The sequence below is a fragment of the Toxorhynchites rutilus genome, chromosome 2, assembly GCF_029784135.1.
Source record: "Toxorhynchites rutilus septentrionalis strain SRP chromosome 2, ASM2978413v1, whole genome shotgun sequence".
Lineage (NCBI taxonomy): Eukaryota > Metazoa > Arthropoda > Insecta > Diptera > Culicidae > Toxorhynchites > Toxorhynchites rutilus.
In genome coordinates this window covers 246,391,330-246,406,221 of record NC_073745.1, presented here as the reverse complement: position 1 = coordinate 246,406,221, position 14,892 = coordinate 246,391,330, and the positions used below count along the sequence as shown (strand labels likewise).

General features: G+C 38.7%; 1 protein-coding gene across 4 annotated transcripts in view; it reads right to left on the bottom strand.

The window, feature by feature from the left end:
* Positions 1 to 13,323, bottom strand: part of LOC129765220 (tyrosine-protein kinase Abl) — a 118,899-nt gene extending 105,576 nt beyond the window's left edge. For 3 of the 4 annotated variants that reach the window (XM_055765284.1, XM_055765286.1, XM_055765287.1), the window contains exon 1: positions 12,252 to 13,323. In XM_055765284.1, coding sequence (XP_055621259.1) covers positions 12,252 to 12,426 — 175 coding nt within the window. In that variant the 5' untranslated portion in view covers positions 12,427 to 13,323. The remainder of the gene's footprint in view (positions 1 to 12,251) is intronic. The other variant, XM_055765285.1, reaches the window with a different exon arrangement.
* Between the last annotated feature and the right edge of the window lie 1,569 nt (positions 13,324 to 14,892).

The window sequence follows — 14,892 nt, the reverse complement described above, 5'->3', positions numbered from 1 at the left end:
TAATTAGAAGTTATTACTATCTTGGTATTGGTATCTTCATCGGCATAGATTGAAAGCCCGAGGTTTGAAAATCTGTAGAAATACATGTTCATCTACAGTTTTTACAATCCTAGTATGCAGTAGAGAGCCTTCAATGTAGAGATAGTCGTCGAATATCTTGCGTCATTTTTTTTGGAATCTAATACTGCAAAAACTTTCGCAGCAGTCATAGAAAGATGATCATGAAAACGAATCTTGCTATCTACGATTTGTCAATGGAATCAATTTTGCGACGGTAACCTTGGAATACCCAGTAATATAGACAGTGCTGCCTCCTTTTGACACATAACTAGTGGCCGATAGAAATTCAAATTTTGTAACGTATTTGATGATAATAACAATCACTAAATTTGCCAATAACTGTTTACAACAAAGGTCAAGGTTCTTACATTATGAAATCTTGTGGAAAAACTGCGCTGGGTATGGTAGAAACTGAGTGCGTGAGTATTAGATCTAGGACATAATTTTCGGCCACAAATGTTAGATGTTAATATAAACATTCCTAGCAGTTTTTAAGCGACATTACTAACGATTTGTTCTGATTTATGTAGCAAAATAAACAAACAAAAATCTAATAAATTTCCTCAGATAATTGAACGTTTTTCCTCGCCACTTGAAACAATAGACCTCGGAACTTTCTGATGAAATATTATATTTGACATTAGGGCATTCGTATTGTTCACCATCTAGATTGCATACCTCCCGAAGAAGGCTGCGTGAATTCTCCAGAAAACTACCATCTGGCGACCGACCGAGTGCTTTGCCGTTCTGCAAAAGAACACCGAGCTCTACTCTGCAGTGGGAACGTGACCCCCCTCTGCGTCACCTCCGCCTAGGCATGTTTCGACAGGACAAAACGCGTACCACTCTGCTGGTGAACAGTGCAGATTGCAGTTTGCAGTTCCCATTCATGTTCTGTACGGGTGTATATGCGCTAGAGCAAGCCCGATTCGTAGTAAGAAGGCGCATAATTGCGTAGTGTACTCGTGACTGACTTCGCCGCAGCAGGAAAAAGGAGGACACAACACATCCAGGAACAACCTACACAAAGAGAACACGCGTCCACAGTTTGTACACAGATGGCTGAGAGGGTGAGAGAGTGAGTGCTATTATCGATTATGGGTGGAGGCTGTGTGCATGCAGTGCAGTTGTGCGGTTGAATTCTGCTGTTAGAGAAAAAGGAGTATGTTACGGCGAATCCCTATTTTCGGAGAAATTTACTTTCCCATTTATTTATTTCTCCCATTTGCAATGTATTCCCAATAGGGTCTATAATTGTTGTCGGCTCTCCTATCGGTGTAATGTGATGTGGGAGTAATTTGTAGAATGCGAAATGCGTCGATGGATTAGAAGGAAAAAGGAAAAAAATCCTTTGTCATTGAAATTAATTGCAAGCATCCCAGACGATGTTGTGGAGGAAATGAACTTCAGATTGAGGTGTAAAAACAACCTGGGGTGAGTCGATGGGTTGATTTTTGCCGAACACACGATTACTCCGAATGGAAAAACAAAACAAAACTTAAAGTGCCGATTTTCATTGACCCTGAAATTATGTGTGACCAGCTGACCCGGCAAACTTCAACCCGTCCAAAACTTATTTTTCGTTATCACATCTATGGGTCCAATCGCACCCTGTTCATTGATTGAACATCTAATCTACCTTTTAAAATTACCTTCTATATAAATAAAAATATGAGGCCAAATATGTTGCTAAGCGCGAAACCCGAAGAAGGAACCGTCCGATTTGAACCATCTTTTTTAGATGTATTCGTCTCTGCTCGTAGGCCAATGTTATGGAGAGAAAAATCGGAAAAATTTCGGAAAACTCTGAAGGATGGTCGGATAATTCGGAAAAGTGATTTCCCAAAAGAAGTGGATGTGGATTTTCAGGTGAAATAACGCACTCCTATATCTTCTATCTTCTATATCTATATTAATAAAAATGTGAGCCCAATGTGTTGCTAAGCGCAAACCCCGAAGATGGAATGGTCCAATTTGAGTCGTCTTTATTTTGTGGTATTTGTCTTGGCCCATAGATCAATATAGCGGATAGAAAAATCGGAAAGTTTTCGGAAAACTTCGAAGCAATTTCGGAAAATTCGGTAAATTGAATACCCATATGTTCGAAAATTACATCATAATGGATTTTCAGGCGGAATAACGCATTCCTATCTATATAAATAAAAAAGGAAGGCCAAATGTGTTGCTAATCGCAAAATCCTAAGGAGGAAAGGTCCCTTTTGAGCCGTCTTCATTTGGTTGTATTTGTTGTATTCTGCCCATAGAACAATGTTATGATGAGAAAAAGTTTAGAAATTTGTTCTAAAGAATTCAAATCAAAACAATTTAAGGCGGGACGAAGTTCGCCGGGTCAGCTAGTTTACTATAAAATTCCTAGTACTTCTACCACAACTCGTCATTATAATATCAGATTATTTTCAGACACAATTCTCGTTCAAGATTTTTCAACCACTTGCAAATAACATGTTTCTCCGTTACATGCAATAAATGTTTGATACAGAAAATATGATAGAATAAAGACAGTCCCAAAATCGGATAATTCCTTTCTCGAGTTTTGCTCTTATCAACACATTCGGTTATGTGCTCGCTTGGCCGAGTGGTTAGCGTCATAACTAACATGCCGGGTGTTCGGGTTCGATTCCCGTTCTGGTCGGGGGAATTTTTCGTCAAAGAAATTTCCTCCGACTTGCACTGTGATCAGGCGTATTCTAGAGCTTGCCACTCAGAATGCATTCAAGGCGTGTTATTTGGCATAGAAATCTCAACTAATAAAAATGACGCAAGTAATACTACGTTGAGACGGCGAAGTTCCACTAGGAACGTTAGTGCCATTGAAGAAGAAGAAGAACACATTCGGTGATCCATTTTTATTTCTATAGATAGAAGACGATATAGGAGTGCGTTTTATCACATTGAAATCCATTTCCTCTTTCGAACGAAGATCAATTTCGTTATCGCAAACATCAAATGGACTAACAACGCATGTCAATATGTAATTGTATGATGATGATGATGAAAATTTTGAATTGTCATGTTTGGTTGAAATATTTGCACTATTTTTATGGAACTCCCTCTCCATTCCAGAGGAGGGAGGGGTGTCATACCATCATAGAAACATTACTCGTACCCAAAAAACCCTCATCCCAAATTTGGCTCCATTTGCTTGATCAATTCTCGAGTTGTGCAAAGCCCCCCCCCCCACCATAAGGAGGGGAAGGAGTATCAAACCACCAAAGATACATTTATTGCCTCCTAAAACCTTCACATACCAAATTTGACTCCATTTGCTTGAATAGTTTTCGAGTTATGCAGAAATTTGTGTTTCATTTGTATGGCAGCCCTTTCTTAGAGAGGGGGAGAGGTCTCGAACTATCATAAGAACCTTCCCCGATCCCAAAAACCCCTACATACAAATTTTCATGTCGATTGGTTCAGTAGTGTCCGAGTCCATAAGAGCAGACAGAAATCCATTTATATATATACTAGCTGACCCGGCAAACTTCGTCCCGCACAAAATTTGTTTTCTGTAATCAATACCTTTAAACATTCACGTTTTTCTACTATAAGCAAGTTCATGGGTCTAATCGCAGAACTGTTCATTGATTGATCTTCTATTCGACCCCATTGAATTTACCTTTTACTATAAAATTCCTAGTATTTCTAACAAAACTTATCATTATAATATCAGACTATTTTCAGACACAATTCTCGTTCAAGATTTTTCAACCACTTGCAAATAACATGTTTCTCCGTTACAGACAGCTCTAAATCGGACAATTCCTTCCTCGAGTTCTGCTCTTATCAACACATTCGGCGATACTTTTTCATTGGTATAGATAGAAGAAAATATAGGAGTGCATTTCATCGTGCGTAGAACATATGGGAATTTTATTTTCCGAATTTTCCCTTTTTCCTCCAGATTTTTTTTTCGAAAATTTTCAATTGTCATGTTTGGTTGAAATATTTTTGGTTGAAATATGAACCCCCTCTCCATTTGCCATACCATCATAGAAACAATTTATTATACCCAAAAACCCTCACATCCCAAATTTGGCTCCATTTGCTTGATTAGTTCTTGAGTTATGCTGACATGTATATATCATTTCTATGACAGACCCCTTTAGGGAGGGGGTGGAGTGTCTAACTATCATAGAAACATTTATTGCACCCTGAAACCTCAATTTGCCTAATTTGGTTTCATTTGCTTGATTAATTCTTGAGTAACGCAGAAATTTGTGTTCCTCATGTATGGCAGCCCCCCCTTAGAGAGCGGGGTGGAGAGTCTAACCACCATAGAATTATTTATTGCACCCTAAAATCTTCATATGCCAAATTTCGTATCATTTGCTTGATTAATTCCCGAGTAATGTAGAAATTTGTGTTTAATTTTTATGGCAGCTCCCCCTTAGAGAGGGGGGAAGGGGTCTCAAACTATCACGAAAACCTTTCCCGGCCCTAAAACCCCCTACATACAAATTTTCGTGTTAATCGGTTCAGTAGTTTCCGAGTCCATAAGAATCAGACAGACAGAAATCCATTTTTATATATAGTAGAGTAGAAGTAGATATATTATATATAGACTAACCCTATCACAGAAATATAGCGATCCGTACGTGTCATTATGAACTCAACGTAATGCAACGCAATGCAAGCGTGCAATTCCAAATTAAATCGATGCTGATTTTAAAAACTTGCATTTTTGATTCGAACGAATGTTTGTATACCGTTTGGGTTGGAGGGAATATGAGTTTTCTACAGCATTTGGGAATTTTCTGACTCAAGTGTGATTTTTGAAAAGGGCGTATCGATTTTAGGAAAAAATGATAATTTGTATCTCAAAAAATGTGAGTCGTTTTCTTACTAAGGGCAAGTTCATGAGTCCAATCGCAGAACTGTTCATTGATTGATCTTCTAATCGACCCCGTTGAATTTACCTTTTACTAAAAAATTACTAGTACTTCTACCAAAACTCATCATTATAATATCAGATTATTTTCAGACACAATTCTCGTTCAAGATTTTTGAACCACTTGCAAATAACATATTTCTCCGTTACATGGAATAATCTCAATATACCTAATTTGGTTTCATTTACTTGATTAGTTCTCGAGAAATACAAAAATTGGTGTTCCATTTGCATGGCAGCCCCCCCTAAGAGAGGGGGAAGGAATATCTTACCACCGTAAAAACATTTATTGCTCCCTAAAACCTCCAGATGTCTAATTTGGTTTCATTTGCTTGATTAATTTTCGAGTAATGCAGAAATTTGTGTTTCATTTGTATGGCAGGCCCCCCTTAGAGAGGGGGATGGAGTGTCTAACCACCATGGAAACATTCATTGCACCCTGAAACCTCCATATGCATAATTTGGCTTCATTTGCTTGATTAATTCTCGAGTATTGCAGAAATTTGTGTTTCATTTGTATGGCAGACCACCACACCCCCCCCCCTAAGAAAGAGGGGAGGAGTATCTAACCACCATAGAAACATTTATTGCACCCTAAAACCTCTAGATGCCTAATTTGGTTGCATTTGCCTGATTAGTTCTCGAGTAATGTAGAAATTTGTGTTTCATTTGTATGGCAACCCCCCCTAAGAAAGGGGAGGGGTCTCAAACTATCACGAAAACCTTCCCCGGCCCCAAAAACCCCTATGTACCAATTTTCATGTTGATCGGTTCAGTAGTTTCCGAGTCTATAAGAATCAGACAGACAGACAGGAATCCATTTTTTTATATATATATATATATATAGATAAATAAATAGAAGATATACTTGGAAAGCATATTTTAACGGGAAAAACTGCACCTGAATGCTTATATATAATTTGCGCGCTCAATTCCTCCATCGAGCATGTGAGAAATAGTGCACCAATGATTCAAATCATGTGTACCGGAATGATAAACCGCAGTTTCTTCTGTGTTTTGCAATTCGCTGCGTTTTGACCCACAAATCGAATTGCACACTTTTCGAGTTGAAGAGAAACACAGAAAGCACTTGTAATCGATATTAATTTGAGCTATTATTTTGTGTTTTGGTTTGTTGATTCCATATGAATTTGTTCGATGGATATGTTGTATATAAACAACCAAAGAAAAAAAAACAAGAAATTATAGTTATCAATCTTTCTATTTTTTCCTTTCGATTGCTTCCTGATTTCTAAATTTAACATAATAAATAACCGATGTAAAACATCCATCAACTAATTACGAATGCTCGTTAGATATTTTGTTTTTTCTTCTTCAAACGAAGGAACTTCCCCATTTGACAGCAAACATTGACTAAAAATAAAGCATCTCACCGCTGATTATAAGCTGGAGGAAGAACACTCGGAAAAACTAACCCAGGGCTGCAGTGGTTTGTGTATGTGTGCTTACGAACACGTGAAATAGTGAAACCAGCGCAAGCAAGCACCACCAGATGACAAGAAAATATCCCAGTCACGAACATTTGTCGGCTCCTCTTCTTCCGCAGAGGACATGAAGATGGCCGAGGGAAAAAGGAAACGGTCGCAATATAGCTCTTGCGCTCCCCGGGTTCCTGTCATTTTGTCTAATCGTAGAAGCTAGACAAATTAGTATCTAGAGCATGGACTTTCTTCGTTTTCTATCGCCGAGGGAAACTTTCCATCTATTTCCTGTGTTTGTTGTACGCCTTCCCGGGGAAAATTTACCGCGACAACTAGTGATTTATTTTTAATTTGTTAATGCAGCAAACGGTTAGGTGTGAACCGTGTGATGACATTTTGGGCATTTGGAAATACCAATCGCTTTGATTTATTTTTAAACAATATAAAATCGTAGAACAAGAAAATAAAAAGTAAACTTAAGTCAGCGGATCATACAACCACATGATACACACGCATTAAACACATCCACTTCAGGCGGTATATTGCATAATGTGATGTTGATGAAACCTTATAACATTGCATGCAGCTGGAAAACAAACCCTCAAGTGAATCGTTGTAATGATATCTTCCGTATAACAGGCTCGCGTGCTGAAAGGTATCGTACGTGCTTTCCGAAATGTATATGCACTCGAGTTTGATGTCATTTGCAACGATTGTAGCATGTAAAAGTAGTGGAACTTACCACAAATGCTTCCATGCTGACGAATCTTATCTCGCCGTTAAGTCAATTTGAGATTTTCCAATTCCCTCGGAAAACGATTAGTTTAAACAATTGGTGTCGTCATAATAACATGTTTATCTTGTGAATCATATACACGCTATTGTTAGTTCTGTGCTTTGCGTTAAGTCATTGTCATTTTCAAACTGTCGAGCAGGGACGGCAAAAGTGAAAACATGTCTTCATTTTGAGGAAATTTTGACACTCTGTCTGCACAGATTTTGTGAAGACGACTAAAAATGAGTGAAAACTATTGTATTTTTTGTAACACCAAACATCGACAGAAAATTTAAAAAAATACATAACCTAACTGATCTTGCTGCACATTCTATTCAGCTCGCGTCAAGAGCGCTTCCACAATATCAGTAATAATAATCCCAGTGATCAACGTTCTCCTAATAAAAGGTTCAGAGTCGTTCCCTAGGGACCACTTGAGGAGTTATTAAATCAATCAACATTTCCGAAAACCACACTGTGTTACGTTCTGAAACAGTTCGAGTAAAGTCTGACCATTGCCTGAAAAACACGGAAGTGGCAGACCAACAAAGCCAGCGATTCCTGAACCACATGCGAAAGTAGGGTTTTTTTTTAAGCGGAACCCGAAGCTGTGACGCGACGAAACATTTTTTTTTTTTTGAAATTTTAAGGTCTGAATTGTGCCGGATCGGAATGCAAAACACAAAAATTTGTTAACAAAATGTGATTGAGTGGCGATGGACAGCGAAAAGTACTGCCTGACAGTTTTCGATCAAATCCCTGGACTGGAATATTATACCTGAATCCGGCAAAAACTCCGAAACTAACCTCAATTGAGGAATACGTGTGCCAATTGTGAAGCACGTGTGCCAAGAATAGTTCGAGCAATAGTCTGTAGTGAAAAGGAAAACTGAAACAATGGTCTTACAATAATCATATTACCTACCAGGGCTCTGCATAGTCATAGTCAACTAAGGATAGTCAACTAACTAACTGACTGACTATATCCGTAGTCAGTTAGTAATGACTTTTGGCTTCTTCACGCAGTTTCTCCGCCAAAATGACTGAACAGTAAGTCGGGCGTTTAGTCGCTATCTCCCTCTACCGACTCGACTATATTATTTCATTCTTCCCAATCCAATTGTCCTCATTGCATTTTGAACTGACTTCCCCCAAAACGAATTCGTTCCTCTCTTTCTCTCTCCCATGTACGTGTGCATGCATCGATGCATCTAACTAGTCCTGCTTTAACTGGTCTGTTCTTTAACTGGGCGAATGTTAACTGGTCCTACTACTAGATCATGTAAAAGTTGTGTACAAACTAAGTTTGATCTTCATTTAATAATTTATCCGCAGGTTGGGCTACGCAAAAAAAACTCAAAAAACGTCGCTTTGGGCGACGAACGTGTTAAAACGCAAATGTCGCTAACTAGTCTTCCTTTTTCGTCCAGTTAGTGAATGTTTACTGTACTTCGGAAGAGCAAAGGAACAAACAATCGTCTAGCGTTGATTTCCACAGATATTAAAATGGCTTTCGCGCACAAGTGGTGACTGGCTTCAGTATTCCAGGACGTTAACCCTTTAGTTACGAGCGTCGTCTTTAGACGACATAAGGGTGATACTGCAAATCGAACCGCCAGTGCGTTATGCATACTTTTCGGCGCAGTGCTGATGAAATTCGACTACGATCATATGGCCACCACGAGTCCGTTTACAGCCATCGAATCGTTGGACTCAATTTTCCAAAATTGTGATGAAAATCATCATTTTCTTCAAGATTCGTCGGAGCCCAATCGGAGAAATTTCAGAGCTTCATATGGTCAAGTGGCTTTAGTTCTTTAGTCAATTAGATCTTGTAATTATGTAGTCCAAGATCTTCTCACAAAATACGCCGCAATGAGGTTTGGGAGATGCCCAATTTTCGAGAACGTCGTGCTATTAACTGATTTGGGTCATCTCGAATGGATTCTCTTGCGACTCAAATTCGGTCATTAAATTATACACAGCCTGCCGATTATTACGGTCAAAAATTGCAGTAAGCGCTCTTGAAATTGCAACCACTGACTCCGAGTTTCGGTAGTGATTTTTAAAAATTATTAAGGCAGTATTCTAGTCTAGAAATTTGAAAAAAAAATTGAAGATCCTTCATATTTCTGTAGTTTAGGCATTCAAGAATATATCCTAGAAAGGACCTATCGAAAATCCTATTATTTATCGAGTTAGAGCTATTTTAGTGATGCGGTATCTAACCTGATACGGCCATAACAATGAACTTCAAACGCGTTCTTCTCGAAACTAGTTTTTTCAAACTGGCGCACACGATATCACAAGTTTTACTGAACCGATTCACATCTACTTCCCTTCACCATGATGAAAATGTTGATTCTGACCAATGTTTTGAGATTGACAGGCCATTAAAATGTTCTAAAGGTTCGTTTACAAGGAGACACAAAACTATCAAGTCGCTGATGGATGACCCTTTATATACGATTTTATACAGACATAAGAAAAAAAGCAAATGACTGAAAAATTTACATAAAATGTTTAGCCTCACGAATCGCCGTTTGTGTATATGCTAACAATTATATTTGTAGAAACAGAATTTATTCAATTGACCTTCAGAGGCAGGGGACTAGAAGTTAATGTGTCCAATCGATTGTTGTTATACCGAATTACGACTTAATCTGTCGTGATTCATAAAATCGGGTCTCAGTCTCAATCGGGTCTTCCGTTTGGGAAACCGGAAGTCTTGGGAGATGATTACATTCGATTCTCCCAAATGTTTTTTCAAGTGCTTGGTTTTTCTTGAGTGAACTTATGTCCAACCATTACTCTTCACAAAAACGTGGAGTGATGTGGAAAGGTTTGCGATGACATCGATGACAACCCTATGAACCTATCAGAGACTATTCGGCCATCCGACCGTTGCATCACTAGTTTTTGACGTAGAACTACGTCTTTTAAGAAGGGTGCCAAATCAGAAAACAGGTCACGTTTTAATGAAATGAAGTTAACGTTAATAACTATTCTCACTGTGAACGAATTCTCATGATTTTCATACCAATCGAATCGGAAATTCTCTAAGATTTGTTTGATATGCTATACATTACAATTCGCTAATCTCTAAACGGTTTAAATTCATGAAAACTGGAAGAACTTCCTTTTTTCCCATACATTTGTTCTGCCGATTTGTGAGCTAACCTTACCCGTATTTCGAATGCTTATAACTCGAACATTTCTTAACAGATCGGAAAGATGCTTGCATCAATTGATAGGAAATATTTCTACGCGTTTCTCACTCCCGACATTCTTCCAAAAAATGGAAGTAAAAGTGACGAACCAACCGAAATGTGTTGAAAGTCACTATAATAAAGAAAAAAAAAATTTCTACGCGTCTATCACAATTGATAAAATGTTATTTTTCATGAGATGAATAATTGAATAACTGTAAAACGTCAAGTGTTATCCAAACGCCCTAACTGCCAAGTTTTGATTGGCCAGATTTACGGTTTCCCCAACACAGACTTCAAAATCGATGTACCTGTGGAAATTCGCTTTGCAAATACATGCAAGTTGGGAGTATTTTTTGGTGTTGAGTACTTTTGCACTCGCTTGTCGTTGTGCAGACCAGAATATGTTTCCCTAAAACGTACTTTTAAACTGATAAGCCTGGGAAAATCGTCATTTCAGACACTAGAGGTGAATGAAGTTTCGCGGTTCGATAACTACGTAAACATGAGATGTGCAATAATTTCAGAGGGAAATGTAAAATACAATGATCGTTTGACAATTCTTCCGTTCACATATTTTGGTAGTCCTAGGCATCATATCAAACGTAAAAGGACGTTCATCGAATTTATTTGTAACGAAGAACATAATCTGTTACAAACATTTCGATGCATTCTAAAATAATATTCGAAGTGGTAAACAAGTGGTTTCAGTGGCCTCGACTGGGGGGATACGAAGGGGGCGGACAGCCCCCGGGTGCACGATTTTAGGGGTGCAGTATGAACCAATCGATGGTCTCTGGTGGCTAATAAATTAAGCTATTATTCCAAAGCCTTTAAAAATTAGCAAAATTGCTGTTCGATTTTTCGAACACTTTGCGATATGGGTTAATATTGGGCCGATGCTGGCTGACAAATTGAAGATTTGTTTGAAATTGTGGTGAAAATTTTTAAATTACAAAGAATACTCAAGTGAATAGTCCGATAACAGACGTTCAGACAAAGTAGTAATATTGATCTCAAATTTAGTCACATTCACTAGTTTTTTTTTCTGATTGCATGTCATTTTTCAATCCACTACCTCATGGGCTTTGCGTGTCAACAGCTAATGCGCGGCTACCAAGACTCTTCAAACCGTTCATTCAAGGCTTCCCAGATGTTGACAACGCCTCGGTACAATACATAGAATAATCTTCGACAAGCACGAGGGCATTATCCTATTACGCTTTTCTTGAGCCACTTTCGTGAGCTGAGCTGAGCATACAAACATTCGTTTATAAACAAACGATGGTTACACAATTATGGAAAATCCAAATCCAAAAATTGGATTGCGACGTTGGAATTTTTTTTAGATATAAGAAACGTAATAACGTCGACTTCCTGAACAAAATAATTCCGAGTTAACCATTTATAACGATCATAGGATGAAGATCACTTCTAATCGCCAGCAAATAAATATAAGGGGCTCCTGTCTTTAACGATTCTGGCCGATCGAATATCAGTGTTCTATGAAAACCGTTCTTGTATCGTCTTTGACGTAACGACAAGGTAACCAAAACCGTTTCGAACATTGTTTCAAGAGGTAATTAAAAAAAGGCTTGTGCTTTTGGTGAATCAGCTTAACTATGCCCGAAATTAAACTAAGAAATCGATTGTATCGAAATCGAACGATAACAATGAGCAAACAAGAGCAAGAAATTTTGAACAAATAGGCAACCGGATAAAAAGGGGAAAAATCGATGTTCAAACGAAAATAATGTTTGAATGCCTTCTGGACAACTGCTGACACCAATTCAAAATAACAAATTCTCGTCAAATTTTCGGTCTAGTGATAAGGATTTCAAAGGGGTGAAGAGACTTACCACTATGTTCCGTGAAGATGTTCGAGCCTAGAATGCGAGAATCCTTGGGCACCCTAGGTTTATTGCGGCTCGATCGGATCGAGCTACCGGCTCCCAGCGTGGAGGACGATCCAGTACCTCCACCTCCAAGTCCGCCACCGCCTGAAGAGCGCTCCTTCACCTGCTGGGCTCCCATGGCTCTGCGGGAAGGGGGCACTAGCTACTAGCTACACTTTCCTGTCGCGGTCGCGGAAACAAGACGGTAGGAGAACTGGTGGATCTCAGTGCCGGGAGTGAACCGCCAGCATTCCCTGCCCCAGCACTTTCGCTATGCGTTTTGCTCTACGCTCTATTCACTAATGGCTGCCGCTGGCCATGGTCCCCGAATGGGACACTGCTCTACAACCACAAGTTACACTTCCTTCGAAATTTCTCTTTTTACTACAACCACACTGCAAAGCACGGCTTATTTTTTCCCCTTGTTCACGCAATTCGATATCGATATCGAGAACAATTTTCTCTCCGTGCTGAAACTTTTCTTGTCTGGAGGCAAAACGACACTTTTTGTAGTGAAATCCACTTATTAAGTAGAATACAAAAAATCGAACCTTTATTTCCGCTATCCCTGCTGTACGCTGTATCGGCAGTTGTGATGCGAAAAATATAAATTCTATCCAACCCGGGCCCGACTCGGTTTTCACAATGGGAGATGCCAGACGCAAGCTCTCAAACAAAATCACTTCCCTTTTTCCACACAAATTTTTGACTTTTGCTGTCGGGGAACAAGATTTTTTCTCTCTATCGAGAACAGCATCTGCTGCTGCTGCTGGAACAATAATTATTCCGTCACGTCCATTTTATCACTTCCGAAACCTCATTCGGCGGAACTGCACAAACGCGCACACACTTTGCTTGTAACTTTTGGGACCACGCTAAATTGTAATATTGGCTTACGCTTACAGACAGCAGCGAAATGAAAAAAATAAATATGGTCGCGGATTCCAATAATCGCGGAGTAAAACCGACTCGGTTCGCAACCAGACGTCCTCTCGATTTGCTTTCGCTTTGCAGACTCGAACCAGCAGAGTTGGAAAACGTTTTGCCTCTTCTTGTTCGCTCTTGTCGTCCAGACAAGGTCGGTACGTCGGGAAGAAGGTTAGCCGATAGGTTTTCGCAGTGGTTAAGCTTGGGATACACTAGTTTGTTCAATTCTGGGCCATGCGGGGTCAATAAAATTTATTTTTCAAGTGCATTTTGCTTGGAAGATAAATTTCTCGCTCCTTTTGACGTAGGACTACGTCTAACCTTTCAATATAGGGGCCCATTTCAATATTTCGATGTGAAAAAGTGTTCAGTTTTTGAACGCAAATTCCTCCTCAATTAATGAATGGATTTTTGTTCCAAATACGCACATTGATAGGAAATATCCTCAGCAATTGTTTACGGGGAAAACACATTACGGGTTTTCAGCTCATACGAAGTTTAAATTGATGAAAAATTGGAAGAAAGAATTCCCTACTTTCCCATACATTTTGTCTGTAAAAGCGGTAGAAGCGTCGCGCCGGGTGAATGAGTGATTAATCGCGCTCAATTTGATAGAATGCTGGAGTTTTTAAACGGTTTTATTCAGCTGTGACATATTTGTATTTAACATGTTTGTCTATGGCACTGTACCACATTAATTGAAATTTGACCCCTTTCCTGTTGACTGGTTGATCTGAAATTTGGAACACACCTTTATCTCTGCAGTCATTATAAAACTGCGTATTCCATGATCTTGAAAATCTAAGATGGCGACCGCTACAAAATGGCGGATTACATATTTACTCATAGCCCCATCAATATGGGTATCAAATGAAAGGGATTGACCAGTAGAACACAGTTATTTATGAAAAATGCAAATAAAATATGGCCGTCACCATGAAATGGCGGATTACATATTTTCTCTAAGCCCCATCAATATGGGTATCAAATGAAGGACTTGACTAGTAAAACACAGTTATTCATGAGGAGTGCAAGTGAGTTAATTGTTTGCCGAGTGCTGAAGTTTTATTCTATTTTTTTCTGTAATTTTGTACATGAAAAGTTGGTCATTCTGGGATCTGTGCTCCATGATATTCGAATAATGGACACCCCTTGGTATAGTCCTACGTCTTTTTTTCCACATGCTGTTAGATGCTTCTCCTATAAAACGAGCAACTTTTTGACCGAACCAGAATTAAAATAAACGTTGTGATTTGAAAGAAAAAAAAAAGAATAATATAATTCTATCGTTAAGAATAATAAACACCTAACATTTGACGAGAGAAAAAAAGAATTATAATTAAGTTTATATATGTTCAGAAGTCAATAATGTTGAAATTTCAGTATCTGTTTTTCGTCGAAGAAATTCCTTCCGACATGCACTGTGAACACGTATTCTAGAGCTTGCCTCTCCGGAATACATTGAGGGCGTGTTATCTGGCATAGAAATCTCAACTAAGTACTACTAATAAAAATGACGCAAGTAGTGATACCCGATTTTTGAAATTAATCGTTCATCCACTAATCGAATACTTTTCAGTAGTTTGTTATTCGATACGATTAATCACTCCAAATAATCGATTAATCGATTAATCGTCACACTGAGAGAAATAATTAGTTAGACTAATATTTCTCATTT